The 27,578-nt window shown below is 36.3% G+C and overlaps 5 protein-coding genes and 1 long non-coding RNA gene across 8 annotated transcripts; 3 read left to right on the forward strand and 3 right to left on the reverse strand.

The window, feature by feature from the left end:
• Positions 1–238: 238 nt before the first annotated feature.
• On the reverse strand, positions 239–1,148 carry LOC117128282. The gene is made up of 2 exons (XR_004451551.1): positions 1,066–1,148; positions 239–980 (listed from the first exon to the last, which is right to left on the reverse strand). It is a non-coding gene; the product is annotated as an uncharacterized LOC117128282 (long non-coding RNA).
• LOC103840211 (histidine biosynthesis bifunctional protein hisIE, chloroplastic) lies at positions 1,106–2,783 on the forward strand. Its single transcript, XM_009116696.3, has 5 exons — positions 1,106–1,508; positions 1,678–1,923; positions 2,001–2,096; positions 2,168–2,319; positions 2,403–2,783. Exons 1-5 carry the CDS (start codon positions 1,347–1,349, stop codon positions 2,599–2,601), a joined length of 855 nt encoding a protein of 284 aa, XP_009114944.1. The 5' UTR covers positions 1,106–1,346; the 3' UTR covers positions 2,602–2,783.
• A 6,127-nt stretch (positions 2,784–8,910) lies between these two features.
• Positions 8,911–9,297, forward strand: LOC103840343 (putative CCR4-associated factor 1 homolog 8). Its single transcript, XM_009116840.1, has one exon. The coding sequence runs from the start codon at positions 8,911–8,913 to the stop codon at positions 9,295–9,297; it is 387 nt and encodes a 128-aa protein (XP_009115088.1).
• A 21-nt stretch (positions 9,298–9,318) lies between these two features.
• On the reverse strand, positions 9,319–14,174 carry LOC117128226. 2 transcript variants are annotated; one of them, XM_033280202.1, is made up of 2 exons: positions 13,873–14,174; positions 9,319–11,875 (listed from the first exon to the last, which is right to left on the reverse strand). In XM_033280202.1, exon 2 carries the CDS (start codon positions 11,872–11,874, stop codon positions 11,020–11,022), a length of 855 nt encoding a protein of 284 aa, XP_033136093.1. In that variant the 5' UTR covers position 11,875; positions 13,873–14,174; the 3' UTR covers positions 9,319–11,019. The 2 variants fall into 2 exon arrangements, with proteins under 2 accessions (XP_033136093.1, XP_033136092.1); XM_033280201.1 differs by having other exon boundaries at positions 9,319–12,920.
• Positions 14,175–14,344: 170 nt separating this feature from the next.
• LOC117127786 (putative CCR4-associated factor 1 homolog 4) lies at positions 14,345–15,028 on the forward strand. Its single transcript, XM_033278451.1, has one exon. The coding sequence runs from the start codon at positions 14,345–14,347 to the stop codon at positions 15,026–15,028; it is 684 nt and encodes a 227-aa protein (XP_033134342.1).
• A 2,677-nt stretch (positions 15,029–17,705) lies between these two features.
• On the reverse strand, positions 17,706–27,561 carry LOC103840344. 2 transcript variants are annotated; one of them, XM_009116841.3, is made up of 6 exons: positions 21,533–27,561; positions 20,973–21,210; positions 20,516–20,642; positions 20,136–20,423; positions 19,824–20,054; positions 17,706–19,584 (listed from the first exon to the last, which is right to left on the reverse strand). In XM_009116841.3, the coding sequence occupies exons 1-6, from the start codon at positions 21,600–21,602 to the stop codon at positions 19,123–19,125; spliced, it is 1,416 nt and encodes a 471-aa protein (XP_009115089.3). In that variant the 5' UTR covers positions 21,603–27,561; the 3' UTR covers positions 17,706–19,122. The 2 variants fall into 2 exon arrangements, 1 of the variants encoding a protein (XP_009115089.3); XR_004451480.1 differs by lacking the exons at positions 17,706–19,584; positions 19,824–20,054 and having other exon boundaries at positions 20,307–20,423; positions 20,516–27,561.
• Positions 27,562–27,578: the final 17 nt, after the last annotated feature.

The raw sequence follows: 27,578 nt of genomic DNA on the forward strand, positions 1-27,578 counted from the left end.
AAGTATTTTAAAGATGAAAATACATTATTCTTCAAAAATATTTAACAAACCTGAATTGTTTTGTTGTTGCTAGTTCAAATAACAACTTGGAGAAACCAATGAATAAGAGGAAGATGAGTTTGTGTTTTTCTTGAATAAGAGGAAGAAGATATGTTGTTAAAAAAATAAGAAGAAGAAGATGATGATACGATGATGATTGATGAAACGTAATTAGGTTTAGTTTGTGCTTTTTTTTCTCTCTTTTAGTTACTTTAATAATAGATAATTACTCTTTATTAATTAATTACCAAATAAAAATATATGATTTCATTATTTACAGACAAGCATAAAAGAAATATTCCTTAAACAAATAAATTTTCAAAAATAACCAGAATTTTTTTTTTGCATAAGTGGGGTTTTGAACCCGGGTGTAAAACAATCAGGGCCGACTCTCAACCACTACACCTCTGATACTTAACGAAATATAAGGCCGAAAAATTTCTGATAACTCCTAGGGCCGGACGCCAATGCTTCTGCCGCTTCCCTTCAGGGCCGCTACTGCATGGAAGACATATATAAAAAAAAATCCTAACAGAAACAGGAAAGATAAATGAATGTGATCCTAGAAACTTAGAAAGAAGTAGTAAAATATAAAACTTGAAACCTGATCATGCCTATAGCTAAAGCATAGTAACAGAGTCCTATAAGGCTTAATCTGCTTTTGAATTATCAACCTCAACGGTTCATCCTCCTTGATTCAAAATTCAATTCCAATCATGTCTTTGCCACTAACTAATCAGGTGGTGGAGAAAGATCACTGCTTGTTCATGTGAACGCTTTCTGCATGATTCAGGCGAGAGAGGATGCACATGTCGATTCCTTGCGAGGAGAAAGATGAGTAGAGGATGTTGAGTCTAGAGATAAAGTCACCCACCCACCCACTCACTCCCATTTTCAGCAGTGACATGCTTTAATAATATCCTCCTCAATTAATCTTTTAACTTGACAGAAGAGGAAAGAAAATAGACATATATGTTGTTAGGTTCAGAGAAGTGAAATAAATAAGAAAGAGAGTCAAGCCATTACCTGCTGAGTCATCTTCATAGCTCAACCTGCTTCTGCCAAAACCGGATCTTCCTCCACAACTAACAGTCACACCTTCCTTCTTCTTCATCAATCCACAATTAAATTGTCTTTTGGTCAGTTAAATTATTAAACTAAAGAGAGAGAAAGTAGTGTCAGGGGCATTTTGGTCAACTAAAATTATTAAATTGGATGGGTTCGTCTTTCGTCTTTAGGTTTGTTTTCCTCCCGTCACTCCTTGCTTAATTCCGCCGCAAATTTCGTCAACGATTGACTTTGCGTTAATGGCGGTATCGTACAATGCACTAGCACAGTCTTTGCAGGCGAGAAGTAACTGCTTCGTCCCCAAAGACTTGTGCATCAAGCAGAGACGCAGCAGCAGCAGATCCAGCAGTGTCGTCGTATTCGCTGCTTCTAATGATAACAACATTGCTCTTCAAGCTAAGGTTATCAATTCTATCTCTCTTCCCTATTTAAATATCTAACTTACAATGCTTTTAACTCTCTGTTGCAATTCTGATCTTCTCTTAGTTCATGTATTAATAACATTAATGTTTATGCCGTTTTGTAGTCTCTGGTATTAAATCTTGAATACTCTTTGTTTTCGTGGGCTAGGTAGATAAATTGCTGGACGGCATCAAATGGGATGACAAAGGATTAGCTGTTGCAATAGCACAAAACGTTGACACTGGAGCCGTGTTAATGCAAGGCTTTGCTAACAGAGAGGCTCTCTCCACAACCATCACTTCTCGTAAAGCTACATTCTTCAGTCGATCTAGATCATCCTTATGGACTAAGGGAGAGACTTCCAATAACTTCATCAATGTCCTCGATGTTTACCTTGACTGCGACCGCGATTCAGTAATGTTTTTTATTCGGAAACCATTGATACTAGAATCTGATATTCAGTAAACTTCATTTGTTCTGTGGTTGCTTAGATAATCTACCTTGGAACACCTGATGGGCCTACTTGCCACACTGGGGCAGAGACTTGTTACTACACCTCAGTGTTCGATCAACTAAACAGTGATGAGGTTTGATGTTTTTCTTTTTCTGTGACAATATAGATTGAGATCTGAAGAACATCAACCATTACGTATCACAGGCTGCAGGAAACAAGCTAGCATCAACAACATTGTATTCACTAGAATCAATCATTTCGAAGCGGAAAGAAGAATCATCAGCTCCTCAACAAGGCAAACCATCATGGACTCGACGGTTATTGACCGATGACGCTCTGCTTTGCTCTAAGATCAGGTAATTTTTGTCGGTTTTCTTCAATCAAAGGTTACTGCAATATCATCGAGTTAATGGAGCTTAACTGTGTGTTTTTGTTTCAGGGAAGAAGCAGACGAGTTATGCAGAACACTGGAGGATACGGAGGACGCTTCAAGAACAGCATCGGAGATGGCTGATGTGTTGTACCATTCGATGGTGCTTCTGTCTAAAAGGGATGTGAAGGTTGAAGACGTTCTCGAAGTTCTTAGAAAACGCTTCTCTCAGTCTGGGATCGACGAGAAGCAAAACCGCACAAAGTGACCGAGAAGCAAAACCGCACAAAGTGACCGTTTACTAGTGTTTGAATAATGTTTTGTATTTGCTATAATTCTCTTTGAAGTTAGTCTTTGACCATTTCCAATGGCTTATTCTAATTTTTACTCTAAAGTAGAATAACTCTATAATATAGTTTAAGTTTACTTCAATGGTACTTTATTTTAGAATAGAAAATAGAGTGATGTACAAAAAAAATAAGTTATTTTATATTTGGAGTAAACCTATTTTTCACTCTATTATACAGTGAGAAATATAATACAATTTAAACATTTTTACTCTAAATGAAAAATAGAGTGGGCTTAGAGATGTTTTAAGTTAATTCCGATCCACTAATTTGTTCATCAAGGTGTATTTTGTATTGTACATCAGATGTTCTATCTTTTGAAAAAAATAATAAATTTAAGGGCAAGTATTTAGTAATTAATAAGAATATGAAAGTCTATTTTTGAAATAGTTTAATTTTTGTTAAGCTTCAAATATTTCAGTTATTTAAATATAATATGTAAATATTGAACTACATACTATCTAAAATAGATAAAAAGTAATTTCAACATTTATAAATTTATCTTATTAAAATAGAAGTACAAATAATTTTTTTTTCTTATACTTACAACTTATCTATAATTCTACGGCACTGAAATATTTAATAAGCCTATATTTAAACATTCTTCCTAATAAAATATATAATTTCCTAAACTGATTTTAAACTAAAACAAGTATATGAAAAACTATATAATATTAAAATTTAGCATTTATTATCTTTTTATCAAATTAAACAACCATAAAACGCACCTAAATTGATTTTCAAAATAACTAATGTTAAAACATAAACTCAAAATAACTAATTAATAAACCTGAAAAGAAAATCAATGCTATATTGATTAGCTAAACAACCTTAAAACCATGAAAAATCGACTTAGAAATATTAATGTTACATTTAGAGATGGCTGATGTGTTGTACCATTCGATGGTGCTTATGTCTAAAAGGGATGTCAAGTTTGAAGACGTTCTTGAAGTTCTTAGAAAACGCTTCTCTCAGTCTGGGATCGACGAAAAGCAAAACCGCACAAAGTGACCGTTTACTAGTGTTCGAATAATGTTTTGTATTTGCTATAATTCTCTTTGAAATTAGTCTTAAGATCATTTCCAATTTTCCAATGGCTTATTCTAATTTTTACTCTAAAATAGAATAACTCTATAACATAGTTTGAGTTTACTCCAATGGTATTCTATTTTAGAATAGAAAATGGTACTCTATTTTAGAATAGAAAATAGAGTGATGTACAAAAAAAACAAGTTATTTTATATTTAAAGTAAACTTAGAGTGAGAAATATAGTACAATTGAAATATTTTTACTCTAAATGAAAATTAGAGTGAGAAATATAGTACAATTGAAATATTTTTACTCTAAATGAAAAATAGAGTGGAGTTAGAGATGTCTAAGTTATTTCCGATCCACTAATTTGTTCATCAATGTACTTTGTATTGTACATCAGATGTTATATCTTTTGAAAAATAAAAATAAATTTAAGGGCAAGTATTTAGTAATTAATAAGAATATGAAAGTCTATTTTTGAAATAGTTTAATTTTTGTTAAGCTTCAAATATTTCAGTTATTTAAATATAATATGTAAATATTGAACTACATACCATCTAAAAGAAATAAAAAAAAAATTCAACATTTTATAAATTTATCTTATTAAAATAGAAGTACAAATAATTTTTTTTCTTATACTTACAACTTATCTATAATTCTACGGCACTGAAATATTTAATAAGCCTATATTTAAACATTCTTCCAAATAAAATATATAATTTCCTAAACTGATTTTAAACTAAAACAAGTAGTTAACTACAGTTTAATACCACTGAAAACTATATAATCTTAAATTTTAGCATTTATTATCTTTTTATCAAATTAAACAACCATAAAAACACACCTAAATTGATTTTCAAAATAACTAATGTTAAAACATAAACTTAAAATAACTAATTAATAAACCTGAAAAGAAAATCAATGCTATATTGATTAGCTAAACAACCTTAAAACCATGAAAAATCGACTTAGATATATGTTAATGTTACATTATTAATAACTAATTAATAAATATGACAAAACAATCATAAATAATTAATAATCTTATATTTTATCAAATCAAAAAATATATTTTACAAATATTTTGTTATTATTTTAAAAGTAGAAAAGTTTGTTCCTATAAGATAAATGTTTTAAAAGAAAATTTTGTTTCAAAAAGATGTATGTTTTAAGTTCTTAATAGTTTATGATGGTGAATTGTAAAATTCAAAAAAACATCAGCTGTAGTTTTTAAAATTCTTTATTTTATCGTCATAGTTTTTAAAATTCTATTGACTTAGAATCATGAGAAAATTAAAAAATACAAAAAAGTAAATAAGTCAATAACTCCACGAGTTTTTAAAAAAAAAGAAATTATCAGAGAAAAACAAAACCTAAATTCGTTGATTTTACTAACATAACGTCTATAAATAATAATAATAATAATAATAATAATAATATCTGATCACTTCATACAATTTCTTTTTGCCTACTAAATTTGAGAGAGATCAGATATGTCAAACAACAGAGAAATCTTCTTAGAAAATAAGGAAGAAGAGATGAAGTTGATTAAAAAAGTTCTTAAAACTTTTGATTTCGTAGCCATAGACAGTTCCCGGTTTTTTTAAACGGTTCTGTAATGAGAAAAAGACAGAAAGAAGAGATGAAATTGATACGCAAATGTATCATAATCCCATTGTATCATATTCATAAATGTGATTTCGTAATAACTATGAACAGTTATCATACTTATAATTTGTTTTATTATGTATATTAATTTCATGTTACTCTAAATTTATTTGGAAATTGGATTACATAGGATAAATATGATCAAAAATTTAGGTAAATAATATATATATCTTGGTGTATAATAAAAAGTGTGAGATTGTAATGACATTCGGTTTACTTATTGATTGAGTATTTTTTTAGTTTTAGTTGCATATATGATTCTTATTGAATTTATTAAATGGAATAAACTTACTATCAATTAGATGATACTAATGATATTTTGGATACTAAATAATTATAACAGAAAAAAATGTTATGAAGTTGTGTAGATATAATTAAAAACGGAAAAAACATTATTTGGAGACTAAATAGAACAACTTTGAAAAAGTGTTTTCTTAATTTCATTTGTAATAAATCATAAGCAAACTAATATATATATACATACACTATACCTTATAAATCAATAATAAATATGTTCAGTATCGGTTTGAATAATATAACTTAACTACTTTGCATAAACTTTATGAAAATATCTATTGAAGTGTATACTGGGTAAAACTTACCTATGCCTTAAAGACAATTATGAAAAATATTCTAAATTAGTGTACCAAAATATTGTTAAAACATTTTGGTTAGGATAAGTTTCTCACATGTGAATATCACGATGCAAACCACAATTAAAACAAGAAATATGCTACCGGTTTATGCAAACATGATTTGGTTAGTTTCGCGAAGTTTATTGTGTTATAACATCCCCTATATATTATTTGAGAAGCATTGTAACATTTTTGTGTAGCCACATGTCATCACTAAAATGATTCTTAGAATCTTTAGAGAAATAAGTTGGTCAATCTAAATATATAATAAGTTTTTTATTAAACCACAATAAATACATTATTAAATGTGTTTCATTATTTTCTTAAATAAGATTACGTAATTGTATAATCAGGCTAAAGTATATATGACAATTAATGATTTTGAATAATAAAGATTTGATAAAAATAATGTGTATTATAATTATATTTGTTTAATTTTAAGCTATTAAAATAAATTAAACAATCATAGTAACTATATAACAAAAAAATTAAAAATTATTTATATATTATATTTTGAATTTTTAAAAACGAGTATAAATTATTAAAACTTTTAACAGTTTCACATTCAAATTTTGGGATGTATGATTTAAAACTTTTGTTATGACATGAAACAAATAATTAAAAAATAATATAAGTTGAAAGTCTTATTTAATAAGTATCAAAAATAAAAGATATATAAATATATGTATCATTTTAGATTAAACTATATGTCATATAAAAATATATAAATATCTTAATTTTGAAATTTACTTTGAACATTTTTTGATAAAAAATTTGAAAAAATATTGACAACTTAATTTTTTAAAATATTATAAATTACTTAAACCATTAATCCCATAGTGAAAATTTTGTTATCACTAATTTGGACTTTTTGCTATAACAGATATAAATGATAAAAAAATATAAATAAAAAGCATTATCTAATAAATATTAATATTAAAATATATCATATATATGTTACCATCATTTAAATTTAATTATATATCATATCAAATAGAAAAAAATATTTTTTTTTATTTATAAAATTTATTTATATGTTCGCACCAGTTTAATTATATAAGTAGTAGGTAATAACTTTTTAATTATTCAATATATATTTATTATTTCATAATATGTTATAAACATATAATATATAAAATAATTTATATATATAATGTTTATTCTGCGCAAAGCGCGGGTCTTAACCTAGTTATAGTGATGTTCTCTTAAAAATAAATGAACCTTCCAGAACTAGAAGAAAAAGGAAAATAGGTCAACAATTCAATTATTTCGAAAAGGAAAATCGTACTTACATTAGTACGTCTGTATATAATAAAGTAATTTTGACCATCACTTACTACATCGTGTTTCTTTGCTTACTAAAAAAAGAGAGAAACATGAGAGAAATTTTTGTTCTAATAGCAAAGATGAAGTGATTCTGATTCGTAAGGTGTTAAAGACTTGTTTTTTTCATTGCGATCGATACAGAAATGTTGGTACTCTTTTAAGTTTTAAATACAATTTTTATTAGTTAATGATGGTGAACTGGTGTATGATCAGATTCTTGCGATGGCTCGACAGTTTGATCAGGAGAAGAAGATAGTCTTCCCGAACCTTATCTACCAGGTCCTGCAGTTTCAGAAGGAACTTCCTATGATTCCCGGAGATGAATCACCCATTGGTGAAGGTGTCCACATTTGGAGCTTGTCAGCAGACTCGTCAGTTCTCAACAACCGTGGACCAAGAAGACGCAGAAGGATCGATGGGTGATGTTTTTGTCAGATCGTTCACTCATTCAGGGGGAGATCGTGGTTGTGTGTGCTTTGGTTATGTGTTTATGCTTTTCGAAACTTTTTCATTCTCGGATGCATGGTTCATATTTTCACATGTTGGACCATTGTGAACAATCTCGGCTTGTAATGTTTAAGACTGTGTCGAATGTTTAATTAATGCCTCTTGCTAATCTGTGAGAAATATATATATTGTGCGTGTGGTACTTGTGTATGATGATTTTGCAGGTTCATGAATGAGTTGATCGATGCAGACAAAAAGGAGGAGATTGTAAGCTCGAGTGTTTTAAGGAAACAATAGAAGCTGGTGAGATATGCAAAAGATATAGAGGAAAAAATAAAGGAAGTGAAGAATCAATGAGTTGAGAGATATATAAGGAAGTCAGTCCGTAGTGGTTAAGGTTAGGGCTTTAGAAAGAAAAACAGCTAGCCGCAAAAGCACAAGGACGAGAGTTCTGTGATAGCTTGGAGATCAAGAAATGTGTGTGTTGTCTTGATTGCGTTGTAGAAATTGATCAGTCGAGATACACGTGTGTGTGATCTCATAATCCTGATTGAACAAGACTTGTAAAGTTTGTTCAAGCGATTTTTAATAAAGTATATGTTGAAAGTGTTCTAACTTCGAGCTTATCTAAGATCTTGATTCAACAACTACATCGGGTTTCTTTGCTTACTAGAAAAAGAGAGAAACATGAGAGAAATTTTTGTTCTAATAGCAAAGATGAGATGATTCTGATTCGTAAGGTGTTAAAGACTTGTTTTTTTCATTGCGATCGATACAGAAAATTCGGTACTCTTTTAAGTTTTTAATACAATTTTTATTAGTTAACGATGGGGAATTGTGAACTTCAAAACTTCAATTGTAGTTTTTAAAATACTATTGATTTAGAATCATGGTATATTAGAAAATGCAAAAAGGTAATTAAGTCAACAAGTCAATGAGTTTAAAAAGGAAATTGTTGAGAAAAGGAAAACCTAAATTGGCTAATACATTACTAAGGTAACGTCCTATATCCTTATAAATAATAATCGTCCAAGTTCTTCACTTCATACAATTTGTTCTTTGTTTAATAAATTTGAGAGAGAAATATGTCAAACACCAAAACGAGAGAGATCTTCACAAATATGGAAGAAGAGATGAAACTGATTAAGGAAGTTCTAAAAACGTGTGGGTTCATAGCCGTGGATACGGAGTTCCCGGGTTGTTTGAAGGAGACTCCTATAGGCGCTACGGACGAGACTCGATACAAGAATTTGAAGTTCAGTGTCGAACGGACAAAACCTATTCAACTAGGTTTCACTCTGTTTGAACGCGACGGAAGTATCGGGGGTACGTGGGAGGTTAATTTCAAGGATTTTGATGCGAGAACCGATGCTTGTAACGAGAAGTCGATAGAGTTTCTGAAACACCCGTCCCACCCCATTCTCCAACCGGGGTTCCAGGGCGCGGGGTTTAGGACACACATGTCTACTTTTCCGACATCTCCGTGTGTCCCGTTTCTGGTCCCATGAGTTTCAGGTGCATTTCCTTCCTTACCGTCGGCATTTCCACTTATAGTTCTGCAAGAATGGAAGAGGGAAAAGAGGGGTGAGTATTAATACTCAGTGAAGCGATTCTAGACCAGTCTCCCCCATGAGCTTTTATACTGCTCAATGTGAAACGAGAACCGACTAGTCGCTACACACATTTCTTAACCAACTATTAAAGTTCATTTCACAAAAACAAGCAGTGCAATGAACTCAGTCATCGCTCAATTCACACAATTCGGTTTATTATTTAAGACTCCATTCATCCTATAACTCTAGGACCTACACAGCTCAAGCGGACCAACCCTCCCCTTTCTTGCTGCGTTCCTGTGAGGTCGCCTGCCCTGGTACACCCGGCATCCGGTTCCCTTGGATGTAGTCCATACCCCTTGCAGTGTCTTACGACCCCTTCCCGCCAAGACTCGGCGTGACTCAATCTTACCGGCGCCTCTATTCTTACTTGCCGTTTTTGAACGCTACGGCCGCCGCGTTTTCCCATACTCCCCACCAGTCCCTCGGTGGTTCGTATTCCATTTCTATTCATTTCCCATACTCCCCACCAGTCCCTCGGCGGTTCGTATCCATTTCATAACTTTTCCTTTTTCTTATCATTTCCTTTTTTCTTAAACCCTTAGACTCTTTCTTACTTTCCTTTTCTAGACGCCACCCGTTCTCGGTGTCACACTCAATCCATTCAGCAATCATTCATAGGCATCCTATCATTCATCTAACCAGACCGGTTAACAGTTCTCTTATTATCCTACGTTCATTTCTTTCTAACCATCCTAGCTCTCAATCACAACCACGGATCTTCCATCAATCAAACAATCAAACAATCAATCAGTTTATTTAGAATCTTAAATCAGTACGAGAGTTCTAATGCAACATGGTCTATCAACCTAACAACAACCAGGATCTACTCAATCCTAGATCCACATTCAACAATATAAAAGAACATGAAAGAGATCTGGGTAGAACACCTCACCTTAGCCTAGATCTGGATCTGGATCTGAGAATAGAGAGTAAGAGAAACGGGATCTGAAGTCGCTGACACCACGCGGCCACCACCACCACTCGCGGCTGTTCACGGCGAGGAGAGAGAGACGCGGCCGAGAGAAAGAGAAGGAGGCGCGGCGAAGAGAGAGAGAGAGAGGAGAGACGCGGCGAAGAGAGAGAAGGAGGAGAGGCGGCGCAGGGAGAGAAAAGGAAGGAGACGACGGCTAGGGTTTCTGATCTCCGGGACTTCTCTGCAGGGCTTCGCTTCTAAATTTGTGATGGAAGGCTAAGGGTGGAGGCTTGCTTTTATAGGGGAAGCAAGGAACCCTAGGGTTTTTAATCCAAATGGGCCGCAGAGCGGGCCTGTCCACAAAAAGTTTTTGGACTTGGGTTTTGGGGTGTTACAATTCTCCCCCTCTTAATCGGAATTCGCCCCGAATTCCAATCTTCAGGCTTTAAACCTTAACATCCAAAACCCGAGGGGAGTTTTCAAACACAATCAAGGGAAGCACGAAATGACATCCTACTTGCTCAAGATCATTTAAAACCAACAATGAATTTAATAAATGAAATGGAGTAGGACTACAATAAAAAGATAGGTCTCAAGGTATCGCCAAAATCCGCGAATACCCTTATAACAAGAAAGGAAAAAGCTAAAACCAAAGAAGAAAAACCATGTCCTACTCCTACTAGCTGACTCTGGAATCACAGCTAGCCACTTCGAACTGGAGACTTCTGCTCCCCGTCCGGCTTAGGACCAGCCACACGGCCACTCCCCGTCGACGACGCCGGCTCCTCTTCCCATGCTGAGTCCTCCGATGGATCCTCCTCCACCTCTACGTCCTCCTCAGAGCTCGAGATGGCGACGACCCGACGAGCAAGTGTCCGTTCCGCCTCCATTGCCTGACCGGCCATCCGGTTCACCAAGGCGAATTCCCATGGTTCCAACACACCAATCAGCTTGCCCCGAATCTCCTCGCGGAGTCCTGCCGTATACCACCGGCACCAATCCTCCGCTGACTTGGGCTTGCATCTTTTGGCTGACTCCAGGAATTCCTCTGTGTACTCCCGGACTGAGCGCGGTCCTTGCCTGGCCTGCGTCAATGTTCCACACTGACATATTCCGGGTATTCTCCTCAGACTCTCTGCATCAATGCTCGGAATCTTCCTTGGGCGTCCACGCTTCCTCGTTGGTACACTGTCCTCCATCCGGATCGGTCCCGGACCTTCCCTGGTCGGCCCCGTCTTCCTGGGGCGCCCTCGGCCCCTTGTGGGCGGCGTCATGTCCACTTCCGGTGCAAACTGGAAAGTACCCTGACCCTGGTACAATCGCCTGTACTCGGCTGCCCGCTGGAAATGGGGCATCAGAATCCGACGCCTCACGGTCGTCTCCTGGATGGGGGCGTTCGGCGGCTCCACGAACTCCACTTCCTCTTCGTCTGGGAAGAATGCAGGTACCACATCGCCCCAAGCGTCACGGTAGGGCTTGCGGGCGTAAGCCCTTGTCCCCTTTGGTCCATAGCGCATGCGTCTTTCTCCGAGCTCGTGATGCACTGGTGAAGACATCCTGCAGCGTAAAAACAAAGACCTGATCAGAACATAGTAGTAGTCATGCATAGATGGCAGTTTTCAGTCAATTCTCAAACTAGCGCTGCTTAAACATATAATATTCCCGGTGTGGTTCTTATCATCCCTTTTTCCCTAAGAAGATCTCATATCCTTATTAGCATTCCGCATTCTGTTCCATGATGACTCTCCATCATTCTTTTTACCCCAAGATGATCCTCCATCATCCTTTTTACCCCAGGATGATCCTCCATCGTCCTTTTTACCCCAAGATGATCCTCAACCTAGTCCCCATAATCTGAAATCGGTTTTCTCCCACTGTCTCGTCCGTCCGCCCTTGGTCGCCCTGGTTTGCTCCTTCCGCGTCGGCGGGCCCACGCCCTGGTGGTGGGACCCACGCCCATGTTTCTTTTTTTTTTTTTTTTCTACTGGGAACAAGCTTCACTGTGATATCTGAATGCCAGAAGTCCATTTCTTTGCAGGGTTTAATCCTTCCATGAAGCTGCGCACGCCTCGGCCTTGCATCCGTCTCTCCTTCCCCGGCCTCCCCGGCCCGGTGTGGGGCGGTGTCGTCCGCGAGACGCTTCCCTCCAGCTCGAATGTCCGGCTTTCCATTACCCCTTTGACTTGACGTGCTAGGCGACTAATCCCTCTGTATACTTGCCTTACAACTCCTTGTTACCCATTCTTGAACCTCTAAAACTCCACTACCCGCAGTACGAAGACTTTTTGTTAACCCGATCTCGGCCGGAAACTCGGAGCTGTTCGAAATCTCCTTCCACATTAGCTATGACGATTGAACAGAACCATAAGGAAAATGGGCAACGGTGAGAAATGCTGATCCCTTAAGTTAGTATTAAGGGACCTTAACCTGGCTCTGATACCAATTGAAACACCCGTCCCACCCCATTCTCCAACCGGGGTTCCAGGGCGCGGGGTTTAGGACACACATGTCTACTTTTCCGACATCTCCGTGTGTCCCGTTTCTGGTCCCATGAGTTTCAGGTGCATTTCCTTCCTTACCGTCGGCATTTCCACTTATAGTTCTGCAAGAATGGAAGAGGGAAAAGAGGGGTGAGTATTAATACTCAGTGAAGCGATTCTAGACCAGTCTCCCCCATGAGCTTTTATACTGCTCAATGTGAAACGAGAACCGACTAGTCGCTACACACATTTCTTAACCAACTATTAAAGTTCATTTCACAAAAACAAGCAGTGCAATGAACTCAGTCATCGCTCAATTCACACAATTCGGTTTATTATTTAAGACTCCATTCATCCTATAACTCTAGGACCTACACAGCTCAAGCGGACCAACCCTCCCCTTTCTTGCTGCGTTCCTGTGAGGTCGCCTGCCCTGGTACACCCGGCATCCGGTTCCCTTGGATGTAGTCCATACCCCTTGCAGTGTCTTACGACCCCTTCCCGCCAAGACTCGGCGTGACTCAATCTTACCGGCGCCTCTATTCTTACTTGCCGTTTTTGAACGCTACGGCCGCCGCGTTTTCCCATACTCCCCACCAGTCCCTCGGTGGTTCGTATTCCATTTCTATTCATTTCCCATACTCCCCACCAGTCCCTCGGCGGTTCGTATCCATTTCATAACTTTTCCTTTTTCTTATCATTTCCTTTTTTCTTAAACCCTTAGACTCTTTCTTACTTTCCTTTTCTAGACGCCACCCGTTCTCGGTGTCACACTCAATCCATTCAGCAATCATTCATAGGCATCCTATCATTCATCTAACCAGACCGGTTAACAGTTCTCTTATTATCCTACGTTCATTTCTTTCTAACCATCCTAGCTCTCAATCACAACCACGGATCTTCCATCAATCAAACAATCAAACAATCAATCAGTTTATTTAGAATCTTAAATCAGTACGAGAGTTCTAATGCAACATGGTCTATCAACCTAACAACAACCAGGATCTACTCAATCCTAGATCCACATTCAACAATATAAAAGAACATGAAAGAGATCTGGGTAGAACACCTCACCTTAGCCTAGATCTGGATCTGGATCTGAGAATAGAGAGTAAGAGAAACGGGATCTGAAGTCGCTGACACCACGCGGCCACCACCACCACTCGCGGCTGTTCACGGCGAGGAGAGAGAGACGCGGCCGAGAGAAAGAGAAGGAGGCGCGGCGAAGAGAGAGAGAGAGAGGAGAGACGCGGCGAAGAGAGAGAAGGAGGAGAGGCGGCGCAGGGAGAGAAAAGGAAGGAGACGACGGCTAGGGTTTCTGATCTCCGGGACTTCTCTGCAGGGTTTCGCTTCTAAATTTGTGATGGAAGGCTAAGGGTGGAGGCTTGCTTTTATAGGGGAAGCAAGGAACCCTAGGGTTTTTAATCCAAATGGGCCGCAGAGCGGGCCTGTCCACAAAAAGTTTTTGGACTTGGGTTTTGGGGTGTTACAGTTTCTTAGACGCAACGGTCTCAATTTCAAGAAAATCAGACAAGAGGGAGTGGGGATGGAAGAGTTTTTCAAAGAGTTCGGTCAGATTCTCAAAGACGTGGACAACAAGTTGAAGTGGGTTTCGTTCGACGGTTCGTACGACTTAGCGTATCTGGTTCAAGGCCTGACCGGAAGAAAACCACTGCCCGAGACTTTAGAAGCTTTTAACAAAACCGTTGAGGAAACTCTAGGGCTTACTTTTGATGTCAAGAAGATTGCGGTTGATTGCAAAGGTGTGTCTGCCCGTTACGGTTTGCAGAGAATAGCAGACGATCTTCACATCAAACGTGTGGGTGATGCGCACCATGCCGGTTCCGACAGCGAGCTCACTGCCCGAGTGTTTACTGACTTGATATTCAGCATATCGAAGGAGCAAAAGAGAGAGCTTGAAGAGGAGAAACAGAATGAAGAGCGTGTGAGACGTGCTATGCATATTATGCACGAATCGGAACAAAAGAGAAAGCGTGAAGAGGAGGAAGAGACTGAAGAGCGTATGAAACGCGCTATGCATATTATGCACGAAGCTGAAGAAGCTTTTGTGATGGAAAGACGTGGTTATGTGACGGTACAGCCAAGATGTGGTTACTTACCGGTACTGCATCCACCACCAAGACCGGTTGTGTTCCATCCTTACCCACCACAGTTTGCTGGCTACTTTGTACAGCCACAGCGACACATTCATCCATTGTTTTTACATTAAAGCAACTATGTATATATATTAACATCGTTCCTTAAATACAAATTTTAATTTTCATCTCATCTATGCATTTTGTGTTTTCTCAATTGCGTTATTTCAACTTCGGATACAACCATACTCTTTTAAAAACCACAACTAAGAGTTGAACAACTTGGCTTGCTTTGCTGTTACAATTGGTCTTGTCAGTGTGCTTATGCGATCGAGATTCGGTTTGTCTATCTGGAAATCTGACTACTTTTCAGATTAACTACTATTCAGTAAACTTTATTGGTTTGTGATTGATCAGATAATATACCTTGAAAGTTGGAACACCTGATGGGCCTACTTGTCACACATGCTCAAAGACTTGTTACTACACCTCAGTGTTCAATCAACTAAACAATGATGAGGTGTGCTATACTTTTTTCATCTTTTCTGTGGCAAGAGATGAACTGAAAATTGAAAGGTTCGTTTAAAAGTGAAGTCCCACGCGACAACTTTAGTAAGGCCTTCGGTCACACCCCATTCCTTGCTCTATAAAATAACTTGAAACTTAAGTGAAGGGTTAGTGTTTCCAGAAAGCATTCAGAGAAAGTACAACAAAAGGCAAATAGAGTGGCGGTGAAGAAACTCAGGTTGCTTATCAAGTTGTGTTGCTTGGTCGTTGTTCATTTATCATCTAACTTGGTCAGCTAGTGTGATTAGCTCAGAGTCTCTTTAATTCTCCTCAAAGAAGAAGAGATCATACGTTAGCTTAGAATTACAATGTAAGCTTAGCATATTGTACACTCTTGTTCTTCATACTATTGGATCATTGGGAGGACGGACTCTCCCAGAAGTACCGTTTACAAGTGTTGAATAAGGGCCGTTGAATAATGTATTTGCGATAAATTATTTTTGAAGTTACTCGGAAGTTAGTACCGTTCTACTTTGTATATCATGGAATTTTGTATTGTATCAGATGTTCTATCAGATAATAAGGGTAATAATTTTTTTTTTTTTTGAAAACCGTGGGGATCCGAATAGTTTTCTACGCCCAAAAATTATTTTCACGAGGCATTGCATCCAGATATGCAACTAATCCATCTATATGGTAAGGCTAGGTGGCCAAGGTGAATCGAACCTATGGCAGAAATTCCGGCTGGAGCTCTTTTACCATTAGATTAAAGATAATAAATTTATCTTCTGCTAATCGTATTTTCTACCAATAAAAATTCAGTAAATGAAGATTTTATTATTGTTAAACCAGTTATTTTATGGGGGAAAGTGTATTATAAAAAATGTGGTTAATAAAGATGATTTGATTCTAAACCAATCGGTTTATCATGAAAGGTTTCGATAAAAAGATGTGGTCAATCAAAGTTAATGTCGTAAACCAACCAGTTGGTCCCAAACGTATTTTATATAAAAAATGATTAACCAACATTAATAATTGTAAACAAGTAGGTAAACAAAATTATAAATAATAAACCAATTGGTTAACTAGATGTTTGGTCCGCACATGCGGGCGTAATCGTTTTACAAATATATATTAGTTTATATTTTATTAATTCAAAAATCAGCATGATAACTTATTATTTATGTTTTCAAAAAAATTAAATCAAACATCAAATTATATATATATTTATATATATATATATATAAATATATGACGTAAATTTAATTAAAATATATATGTTTATTATTGTGCTGAAATTTTAAAAGAAAACATTCACATATCAAAAATATTTTAGTAAATATATTTATACAAATTTAGTTGATTAATATTTTAATGAATTTTAAAATGTAAATTTATTTTAAATTTTATAACTGAAAAATATGTTTTAAGATAACAACACGATGTAAAAATTATATTTTTGAAAAAAAAAATTATAAATAAAAATTCATTTTTGATTATATAGTTAATCATATATATATATATCTCTATACTATTATTTGCGAAGTAAATTTTTTGAATCGAGCTCTCACGTTAAAAGTTAGAGTGGTTAATAACGTTTATACCCTTAATAAATAAAATGTATAACTAAATTAAAAAAATAAAAACGAAATTTTGATTTATTTGATTAGATAATTGATTAAAATTAATAATAGTAAGAATTATCCAAAATCTGAAAATATAATTTTAAAAATAGATAATTTATGTATATATTGTATTGTTATCTGAAAAAGTCTTTTAGTAAAAAGTTTAAAACATGAATTATATAACTAAATATTAATCAAATAAAATGTATAACTAAATTGAAAAAAAATTATTTGATTAGGTAATTGATTAAAATTAATAATAGTAAGAATTATCCAAAATCTGAAAATACAATTTAAAAAAGAGATAATTTTTGTATATATTGTATTGTTATCTGAAAAAGTATTTTAGTAAAAACTTTAAAAACTTAAAAAACATGAATTATATAACTAAATATTAATCAAATAAAATTCTTAATTATATAATGAAAAATTAAAAATAGAATATTGAATTATCAAAATCTAAAAATATAATTTTTTAAAAAGATTTCTATATATATATATATATTGTTATCTGAAAAAGTATTTTAGTAAAAAGTTAAAAACATAAATCACATAATTAAATATTAATCAAATAATTTTTTAATTATATATTTAAAATATAATATTAAGTTATTTTAAGATTTATTTAGTGTAATGAATATAGTGTACAAATAACTTTTCAAAAATTATAAAAAATGTTTAAGCCCGCATTGCGGGCAAAACACCTAGTATATATATATTCATTAAGGGTATTATATATATTAACCGCTCTAACTTTTAATGTAAGAGCTCCGTTGCTAAAATTTACTTCGCAAATAATAGTATAGATCTGTAAATAATTCTTTGTTTTTTTAAAAACTATTATTCTTTGTGTTAAGAAAAAAAACTAAACCTAATAAAAAGGACAACCTTCTCCGCCACACACATCGTCTCTTCTCTATCATGGTTTGGCAACATCCTTCATGTAACTAACCATCACCACCGGGGAGCAGAAACGAGCTTCCGAAACTTCAGAGGAGGCGACATCTCGTACATTTTTGGAGCTTGAGATGAGGTGAGCTTTTGGACTTGAGCAGAGGTGGCGAGCTTGAGCCGGAAAACAATGTTGAGACCAGTGAAGAAAAGACAGGTTCAAGCTTGCACCACCAGAAAACAGGAGATGAAGGCTTTCTTTCGGTACTTATGAATCTAAACAACACAAAAAAATTTGAAAATTAATTGAGCTATTTAGCTGTATATACATAGAAAATAAGTTAATTAGGTGACAATACATTATTTTATTGGCTTTGCATACCTTGTAAGGAAACAGAAAGAAAGAGGATGTGAATTACAGTCGAGTCCCTTTCGTGTATGTCCAAACATGAGTTACACATTTATATTCTCTTTTTATTATTTGACGAACATTTTAATATTTAACCTTTATTTGATGTGTGATTAACAGAAATGTCATATACTGATGTGACAGCTTCAGCCCTTCTCAAACTACTTATTTAAATGGTCATATAACTTACAAAGGTATTTACTATAGAATGTCATTATACATATTTGTTACAAAACTTGTCGTAGCATATTTAACAAGACATGCGCACTAGTAAAAAACATCGCTACAGCCACGTTAATTTTCGTGGCTATGACCAAGATTTCGTGGCTATACGGAGCAGAAACCACGAAATGCTACGAAACGTAAAACGTACGTATACGAGCGTAGCAAAAAGAGCGCGTATCAAAAATCGTAGCAAAGTGCCACGTTTTGCTATGAAAGTTTTCGTGGCAACGCTTGCCACGATTTCAGTAACTTGCTACGATTTGATACGAAATATAATGTAGCAACAGGCACGGTTTTGCCACGGTTTCTTTCGTAACATATGCTACGTTTTACTGACGAAACATTTCGTGGCTAGTTTAACCAATTATATAAAAAAAATTAAAATCAATTATAAAAAACAAATTTGAAATTTATATAAAAAGCTATATGCGAATAGAAAGTCATAATATCATTGAAACCGAAATATATTACATAAGAGTTGAAGTTTCAAACATTCAAACATTCAAAAGATCCATGAATTTGAACCAAAGTACACAAAATATTATAGCTTAATACATGAACTGATCAAACCTTACATATCAAGTTCTTGGCACCACCTATCTAAATCAGAATGGGTATTGGTCGAGAGATGTTGTGGTGGAGCCGTAGACTGAGCTTGAGGTTGTGGCTGATGATGAGATTGAACTGGAGCTTGGGGCTGAGCTTGAGGCTGAAATGGTTGTGCAGTTGAGGCAGGAGTGGAAGCTTGAGATTGGAGAGTTTGCAGAATAATGTTGAGAGTTGCTTGGCTTGCAGACATCCCCCCTGTGACTTCAGTCTTGAAAGCATTGATCTCTGTCTTCAAAGCAGTGAAATCTTCCTTGACTCCAGCAATGTCTTCCTTGACTTCAGAAATGGTGGTCTCGAAGCCAGACATGCGCATATCCACGTCAAGGTTGCGCTTGAGTGAGACAGGAATTGGCACAGAAGGACTGCTGTTCTTGTACTGAGCACTGCCAAGGCCATAGATTGTGCCCTTCTTTGTCTTTCCTCTCTGCAAAAGGAAAGGAAAAATAATCATAATCAAGCATTTCCAATAACTAAGTAAGACAGTCACAAGCAACATAACTAACTAGGACAGTCACAAGCATTTCCAATAACTAAGTAAGACAGTCACAAGCATTTCCAATAACTAACTAAGACAGTCACAAGCATTTCCAATAATTAAATTAAACAACACAAGCATTTCCTGTAAGCTGAAATAAATAAAATGAGGATGAGAGAAGAGATGACCTTGATGTATTCTTGGTTGAGAAGGTAGCGCTTTGCATTTGAAGCAGCAGTGGAGTCGGTTTGACTGTCGCCATGTGGAGATCCATCTTGTAACATCTCTTCAACGGCTTCCTCAACCTCCAGCACCAGCTCCTCTGTACGTTCGTCTAAGAAGGAGCCGTCTTTACCCGTGTGAGTCTTCCTCGCAAGGGCTGTGTATGAAGGTGGTTCATCCAAACCTTCATCAACCATCTATAAGAAAGGAAACAGATGGAAGTTAGACAACAGTTAAGGCAAAAAAAATTAAGAAAATAAACTCAAGGCAAAACTTACCATATTATACTGAATGTTAAGGAAACAGCGTGGGCCTGCACCGTGCTTGTGCATCTTCTTCCCAACTGGAGCAGACTTACGAGATTTTGCAGCTTTTGCACTCTTCTTTTTCGCTTGCTCAGTGTTGTACTTCTCAACCATTGTTGCCCAGTGAGCGTCTGACATGTAGGAAGGTTGCCGGTTATCTCTCCTTTTCTGGCTGATGCGGCCACAGACGGTAACCTGAGTTTGTTTCTTCCATTTCAAGTAGATTTCATCATGGAATTGGTCCTCCCAGTAGTAGTGTTGCTGCAAAAAAACATAATATAAGTCATTAGAGTTAAACACTGATTGTTACTTATAGCTGAGAAAGGGAAAAAGAGAGGGAAAGAAGCACTTACAATGAACGCATGCCACCACTGATCCTTCTTCTCAGGTGGAACGAAGTTCCAGCTTGCCCACGACCCCCAATAGTTTCCTTGCCATGTTGCTCGGATAAAAGCATGGACTTCAGGATCAATACCAAACCTGAGACAAGACAATGGCAAACATCAAAAAAAAAAATCATATATTAAACTCTACACTTAATCTACTTATACACGGTTCATCATACAATTTTTTTTAACCTGGTCTAATGCTTTTACAAATACCTACAATCTATCAGTAGTAGTTTGCTACCTGTAATGTATAATAAAATCTAAATCATTACTAAGCCTAAGTCTTACTAAGTCTAAGTCTTACCACAATGCTCTAAATCTAAATCAGGATGATTGAAAAAGAACAATAATGTATGTGTTCATTGTTAAATGGCAAACACAATAGTTTAAATTTTAAAATCTAAATGCAAGATAGTCTTACCACAATGCTCCATTGATCTTGTCAGGATGGAGGTGTGGCTGGTTACGTCTAGATGGCGCACGTAGCAGAGCATCTTCTCTTCTCCTGACATAAGGGGCAGGAGCCGCAGGCGCTGCACTTGAAGAGCCGGCAGATGCGTGAGGAACAGCTCCAGGAGGTACAGACATGGGAGGAGAAAAAGATGGGGCCATGGCAGAAGGCTCCGATAATGTCAACTGAGGTCTCCCTTGCCGCATATCTGTTGACAGAAGAAAAAACATGTAAATCGAAACTGGAAAAAATCAAAACTTGAAATCAAAACTTCAAATGGAGACAAAACCGAAAACAAAAATCGAAACATGAAATCAAAACCCACAGTTTTAGATGTAAACCCTAAATAAACATGTAAATCGAAACTGAAAAAAAAAAACACACTTTTAGATGTAAAACCTAACTAAATATGTAAATCGAAACTCAAAAAAAAAAAAAAAAACTAGATCGAAACCCTAGGAAGTATAATCGAAACCCAATGAACCAAATGAACCAAGAGGAATCGAGACAGAGATGAGGGGCTCACTAACCTGGGAGCTGTAATCCGGTAGAGCGCGGGCGACGACGGGATTCGTTTGGGATTCCGGTCGAAGGAGCCATCGTTGAGAGAGAGGGAGAGGAATCTGTGAGAGAGGGTCGAGAGAGAATGAGAGAGGCGGCGAAGGGTTTGAGAGCGTTTCAGAAGGAGAGACAATCCGTGAGAGAGAGAGAGAGGGAGAGGAATCTGTGAGAGAGGGTCGAGAGAGAATGTGAGAGGCGGCGAAGGGTTTGAGAGAGTTTCAGAAGGAGAGACTCCGTGAGAGAGAGAGACACGTGATAAAATTGTGGAGGGGAAAAAATTTCTTAAGTATAGAAATTGGGCTTTAGTTTAGGAGGGAAATGGGTTTTGGGTTTAGGAGGGAAATGGGTTTTGGGTTTAGGAGGGAAAATTTTTGGGTTTATTATGTGGTGGGAAATAGATTTAGGGTATAGATAGGGTTTAGGGTTTAGTAAGGTTTTAAAATTTTTTTTTTTGAAATCTCAAAACTATTAATTAGAAATTAAGAATATATTAACATTTTAAAACTAAGAAATCTAGTTATCTTCATATTTCCAAATTTTAAACTTCATAAATTAAAAATTTATTATATATTACAAATTTAAAAAATTCATAAATTTAAAACTTCATAAATTTTAAAACTTCAAAAATTACTTATTTATATTACAAAAATTTTAAACTTCATAAACTACAAATTACCAAGTGATTACTTATTTATATTACAATTTTTAAAAACTTCATAAACAACAAACTTACTAAGAACTTGAATCAGATTCAGAATCCGAATCAGTACAAGCCTCGTCTAATTCATCTTCTGAAATGTATTCGTCATTAGCAGGAACATTTGGCGTGGATTCATAATCTGAATCATCTTCGACAACATACGTCTCAATGCGCACCATCACGCTCCGTGCAACAACTTGGTTGTGTGTATCATCTTGTAACGCAACAAGAGCATCCTCAGACGTTTCTCGAACCCCTCTAGGCATAACTTTTGTACATGCCCACCAATCGTTGGCTGATGTATGTCGTACCCGCGGATAAGGAATAAAACAAACTTGATCACAATTACCAGATAAGATAAATGGATCATATTTCTCATACTGCCAGCGCGGAGACACATCAACGATTCCTGAATTATGTTTTCGAATTCCCCGACCTTCAGTTGTATCAAACCACTTACATTTAAAAACCATGGCCTTCAGTCCAACAGAACCAAAATACTCAACCATCATTATCTCCTCGATCAAACCGTAATAGTCAGTATCTGTGGTTCCACGAACTTGGACACCGTAATGTTGGGTTTTCTTATCTTGTCCATGGCTATGTGTGTGGAAGCAGTAGCCACGTGAATGGTAAATCGGCCAAGATTTATACTTACGTTGCGGACCTTGTACAAAATCCAACATCCACATCGGAAACTCATATGTGTTACTCGCTTGCACAACCTGTTAATTTAATTTATATCTATAATTGATAAGTTTCATTCAAATTATAAATCAAATAATCTCGGAAACTCACATAGTTTTTCACCCATTCGGCAAATTGTTGGTCTTTCAGTATTTGTAGGTCATTACCAGACATATACGGGTTTCTCTCCATCACAAACTCCTCGAACATCCTGTGAATTTTTTTAAGAGATTATAACTTCAGATATTCTAAAACAATAACCAAGAAAAAAAATCAAAGTACCTTTCGTAGGGTTCGAATGTATCACAATTGAGCATCAGAAAAGTCTGGAGGACGGTGTAGTCATCATCGGTTAGCCATTTCTCTTCAGATTTTCCACTAACCCGACCTTCGTGATAAAACAAGTTAGGCACATCTGGATATTGATATGTAAACCGAACTTCTCCGGGAAGTGGAACCTCAGGTACCACTTGTGGATTACCAAAGAAGTTAGCAGAAGCGGTAGATATTTCCTCATTCACATATTGTGCAACGATGGAACCTCCAATGTGTGCCTTATTTTTAACTTTCTTTTTCAGATGGTACATGTATCGCTCAAAAGGATACATCCATCTATATTGCACTGGACCACCTAAAGCAGCTTCGTCTGCTAAATGTACGGTCAGATGTTCCATAACATCGAAGAACGAAGGTGGAAAAATCTTCTCCAAATTGCAAAGCTTCACCGCAATGTTTTCTTTCAAAATGGCAACATCTTCGTGCTTAAGTATCTTCGCAGATATATCACGAAAGAAGAGTGCTATCTCTACAAAAAAATAATAGGAGTTAGAAATCATAACACATATCAAACTAATTATTAAGATTATGTACCTGAAATGGCAATGTGAACACTTTTGGGAAGTAATTCCTTAAACGCGAATGGGAGAAGTCGCTGCATAATGACGTGACAATCATGACTTTTCAGACCTGAAATCTTGCTATTCGTCTCGTCTATACACCTACTAAACTTTGAAGCGTATCCATCTGGAAATTTTATATCATTTTTCAACCATCGCAGAAATTCTTTTTTATCCTCCTTCGACAACCGGAATATCGGGACTGGCATCGTTCCATCATCCTTCATATGTAACTCAGACCGTCTGCATAAATCAGGTAGATCCATCCTCGACTTTGCATTATCTTTTGTCTTCCCGGGAACATTAAGCACCGTGTTGATAAGATTATCGAAGAAATTTTTCTCAACGTGCATGAAGTCCAGGTTATGGCGAAGAAGCAGGTTTTCCCAATACGGCAACTCCCAAAAGATACTTTTCTTCACCCAATTGTGGTCTTTGCCGTAGCCGTTTATAGTGCTTGCAGGTTTCTCGTGTCCATTTCCTCCACAATCGACCGTTTCCTTCAGTCCTTCGATGTTGTTGATTCTTTCGCGAAGAATTTCTTCTCCCGTCAACCATGGTGGAGGATCATCAGTTACCGTCTGCCCCTTTCGAAAAGCTTGGACATTTCTTCTGTAAGGATGCTCCCTAGGCAAGAACATTCTATGGCAGTCAAACCAGCTATGCTTCCTTCCATGTTGCAACCAAAAAGACTTTGTATCATCAAGACAATATGGACAAGCTAAACGGCCATGAGTCATCCATCCGGACATCATGCCGTAAGCGGGAAAGTCATTAATTGTCCACATTAGTGCGGCTCGCATCGTAAAATTTTGCTTCTTCGAGACATCATAGGCTTCGACTCCATCGCTCCACAAACTTTTTAGTTCTTCAATTAACGGCTGCAGATAGATATCAATGCTCTTCTTTGGATGCCTTGGCCCAGGAACTAGTACTGATAAAAAGAAATATTCTCTTTTCATACACATACCAGGAGGTAGGTTATATGGGGTTACGATGACGGGCCAGACCGAGTGGGATTCACCGCTCATACCCACTGGATTAAATCCATCTGTTGCTAATCCTAGATAAACATTTCGACTTTCCGCAGCGAAATCAGGATATACCTTGTTAAAATGCTTCCACGCTGCTGCATCAGAAGGGTGGTGCATTTCTCCTTCTGGCGACTCATGTTCTGCGTGCCATCGCATTTGTGATGCAGTAGCCTCTTGTTGGTAAAGACGCTTCAACCTCTCCGTAATAGGCAAATAGAACATTCTCTGTTTTGGACGCCTTTTCCCTTTTCCATGGTTCTTCTGGTGATATCTATCTTTTCCACAAAACCGACACGCCATCAACTCGCGATCTTCTTTCCAAAATAACATGCAATTATCTTCACAAATATCGATCTTCACGACAGGGAGGCCAAGCGACTTCGTCAGCTTCTTCATCTCATAATATGACTCAGGAGCTATATTTGGTTGTGGCAAAACATCTCTAAAAGTTTGTGATAACTCATCCATACATGACTCCGCCAAATTATGATCAGTTTTTACTTTCATTAAACGAGATGCCAAGTATAGTTGAGAAATACCTTCAACACATCCATCATATAGTGGTTGATTAGCGGCTTCAAAAGCTTCAAACACTCCTTCTTCATATTGCTCTTCGTTGGGTTCCTCCATCAAATTCTCCGGTATTTCAGTTGACCCAAAGTCTCCTCCAGGAATGTTCTCTTCATATGGTCCGCCTACATATCTTGCTTCATCTCCCATAAATTGACCTCCCGTCGAAGATTCTCCAGCGTCATAGTAGGTTTCTCCATGGCTTGACCATACATAATAATTACTTTTGAAGCCGACTCGGTAAAGATGGCGGGATACGGTTCTTACATCACGTTGCTTTCGGTTTCCACAACTTACACAAGGACATAGCATGGTTTTTCGCTCCATAAAAGAATTTTGACTCGAGGCAAATGCGATAAAAACTTCAACACCTTCGCTAAATTCTCTCGAAACATTATTATCAACTGGATCAATGTGTCGATCCATCCACTCTCGATTTTGAAAATAATAAGACATTGAAATTTCTCTCTATTTTTTTTATTTTGGGAAAATGGTTTTTTTTTTAACACAAGGGAAAAATGGTTTGATTTCACGATTGTTGTTATGGTTTGCAATGTGATAGAACTCTCGTAGGTTTGCTTGCTTATATAGAAAATACCTTGCCACGTTTTTGCCATGATTTGCCACGATATTTGCTACATTTTTTGCTACGAATTACCACTAAAATTGCTACGGTTTTGCTACGATTAGTTTCGTGGCAAATATTAGAATCTTTTCTGCACACAACCAGACGGATGTGATTGCACTGAGAAAACTAGTCACGAAATTTACCATGAAACATTTTCGTGGCTTAGTTTTTTGTATTTATCACTGCCTTAAGTGCAGGATTGGATTGATGGGATTTTTTTTCGGTGGGCTAGCCACGGCTTGCTACGAATCTGTTCGTGGCAAGCTTATTTTTTTGTTTTTTTCTGGCCGACTAAGATAAAATATTAATATATAGCGATACCCACGTCAAAGACGTAGCAAAACGTAGGAGAACATTGCCACGAATATATTCGTAGCAATTTCGTAGCAAGCTTTGCTATGTTTTGCAAGAAAAGGGCTACGTTTTCTTTTTCGTAGCATATCGTAACTACATCGTAGCTCTTACGTTTTTGCTACGAAAATCGTGTGGCATGTTCGTGGCTGTAGCGATGTATTTTACTAGTGGCGGAATGACCGAATTATACTCAAACGAATAAATGTATTGACTTTCAGTTTACCAAACGAATTTCCTATATAAACCAGAACATTACGTTATGGTTTAGTATAGATATATCATATATCATTTGATATACCCTTTTATCAATGTTTTTAAACCCGACCCGGACACTGAACCGGACGACTTACCGGGTCGATGGGTCACTGGGTCAACTGCGGATCAACTTTTTTTTTGGTCAGTAACTAACTTCTTAATTAAAAACTTAAAATATAAAACATAATCTAAAAACTAAAAAATGACGTAAAAGTTATTTATTGGGTTAACCGGTGGTTCAACCGGTATTGGATTCCGGGTTTTAGTGGATTTTTTCGGGTTTTTGTGAGTTTTTAAATATTGAATTATTAACAAAACCCAAACCGGATTTTTTCTGGGTCACCGGGTTTACCGGTTCAACCGCGGGTCCGGGTCGGGTTTCAAAACACTGCCTTTTATACAGTGTTCTGAAACCCGACCCGGATCCGTGGTTGAACCGGTAAACCCCGCAATCCAGAAAAAAATTGGTTTGGGTTTTGTGAAAACCAAATATTTAGAAACCCGCAAAACCCACAAAAACCCAATAAAACTCGGAACCCGGTACCGGTTGAACCACTGGTTGAACCAATAAATAACTTTTACTTCTTTTTTAATTTTTAATTATGTTTTATATTCTAAATTTCTAATTAAGAAGTTATATATTGACAAAAAAAGTTAGATTTTTCATTTTCAGTTTTATATTTGTGTTTTTTAGATTTTAATGAAGATTTCACTATGCCACTTGAAGAAAATAAAGTGAACGATGGTAGAGAGAACCAAAACTAGTTGATGTGATTTGGTGTTAGTTTATTTCCGTTATTGATAATTTATTATAATGATTTTTTACTTTTAGTTTATTTTTGTATTTGAAATTTAATTTATTATTCACATTAAATATTTATAAATTTTATG

The sequence above is a fragment of the Brassica rapa genome, chromosome A09, assembly GCF_000309985.2.
Source record: "Brassica rapa cultivar Chiifu-401-42 chromosome A09, CAAS_Brap_v3.01, whole genome shotgun sequence".
NCBI classification, from domain to species: Eukaryota; Viridiplantae; Streptophyta; class Magnoliopsida; order Brassicales; family Brassicaceae; genus Brassica; species Brassica rapa.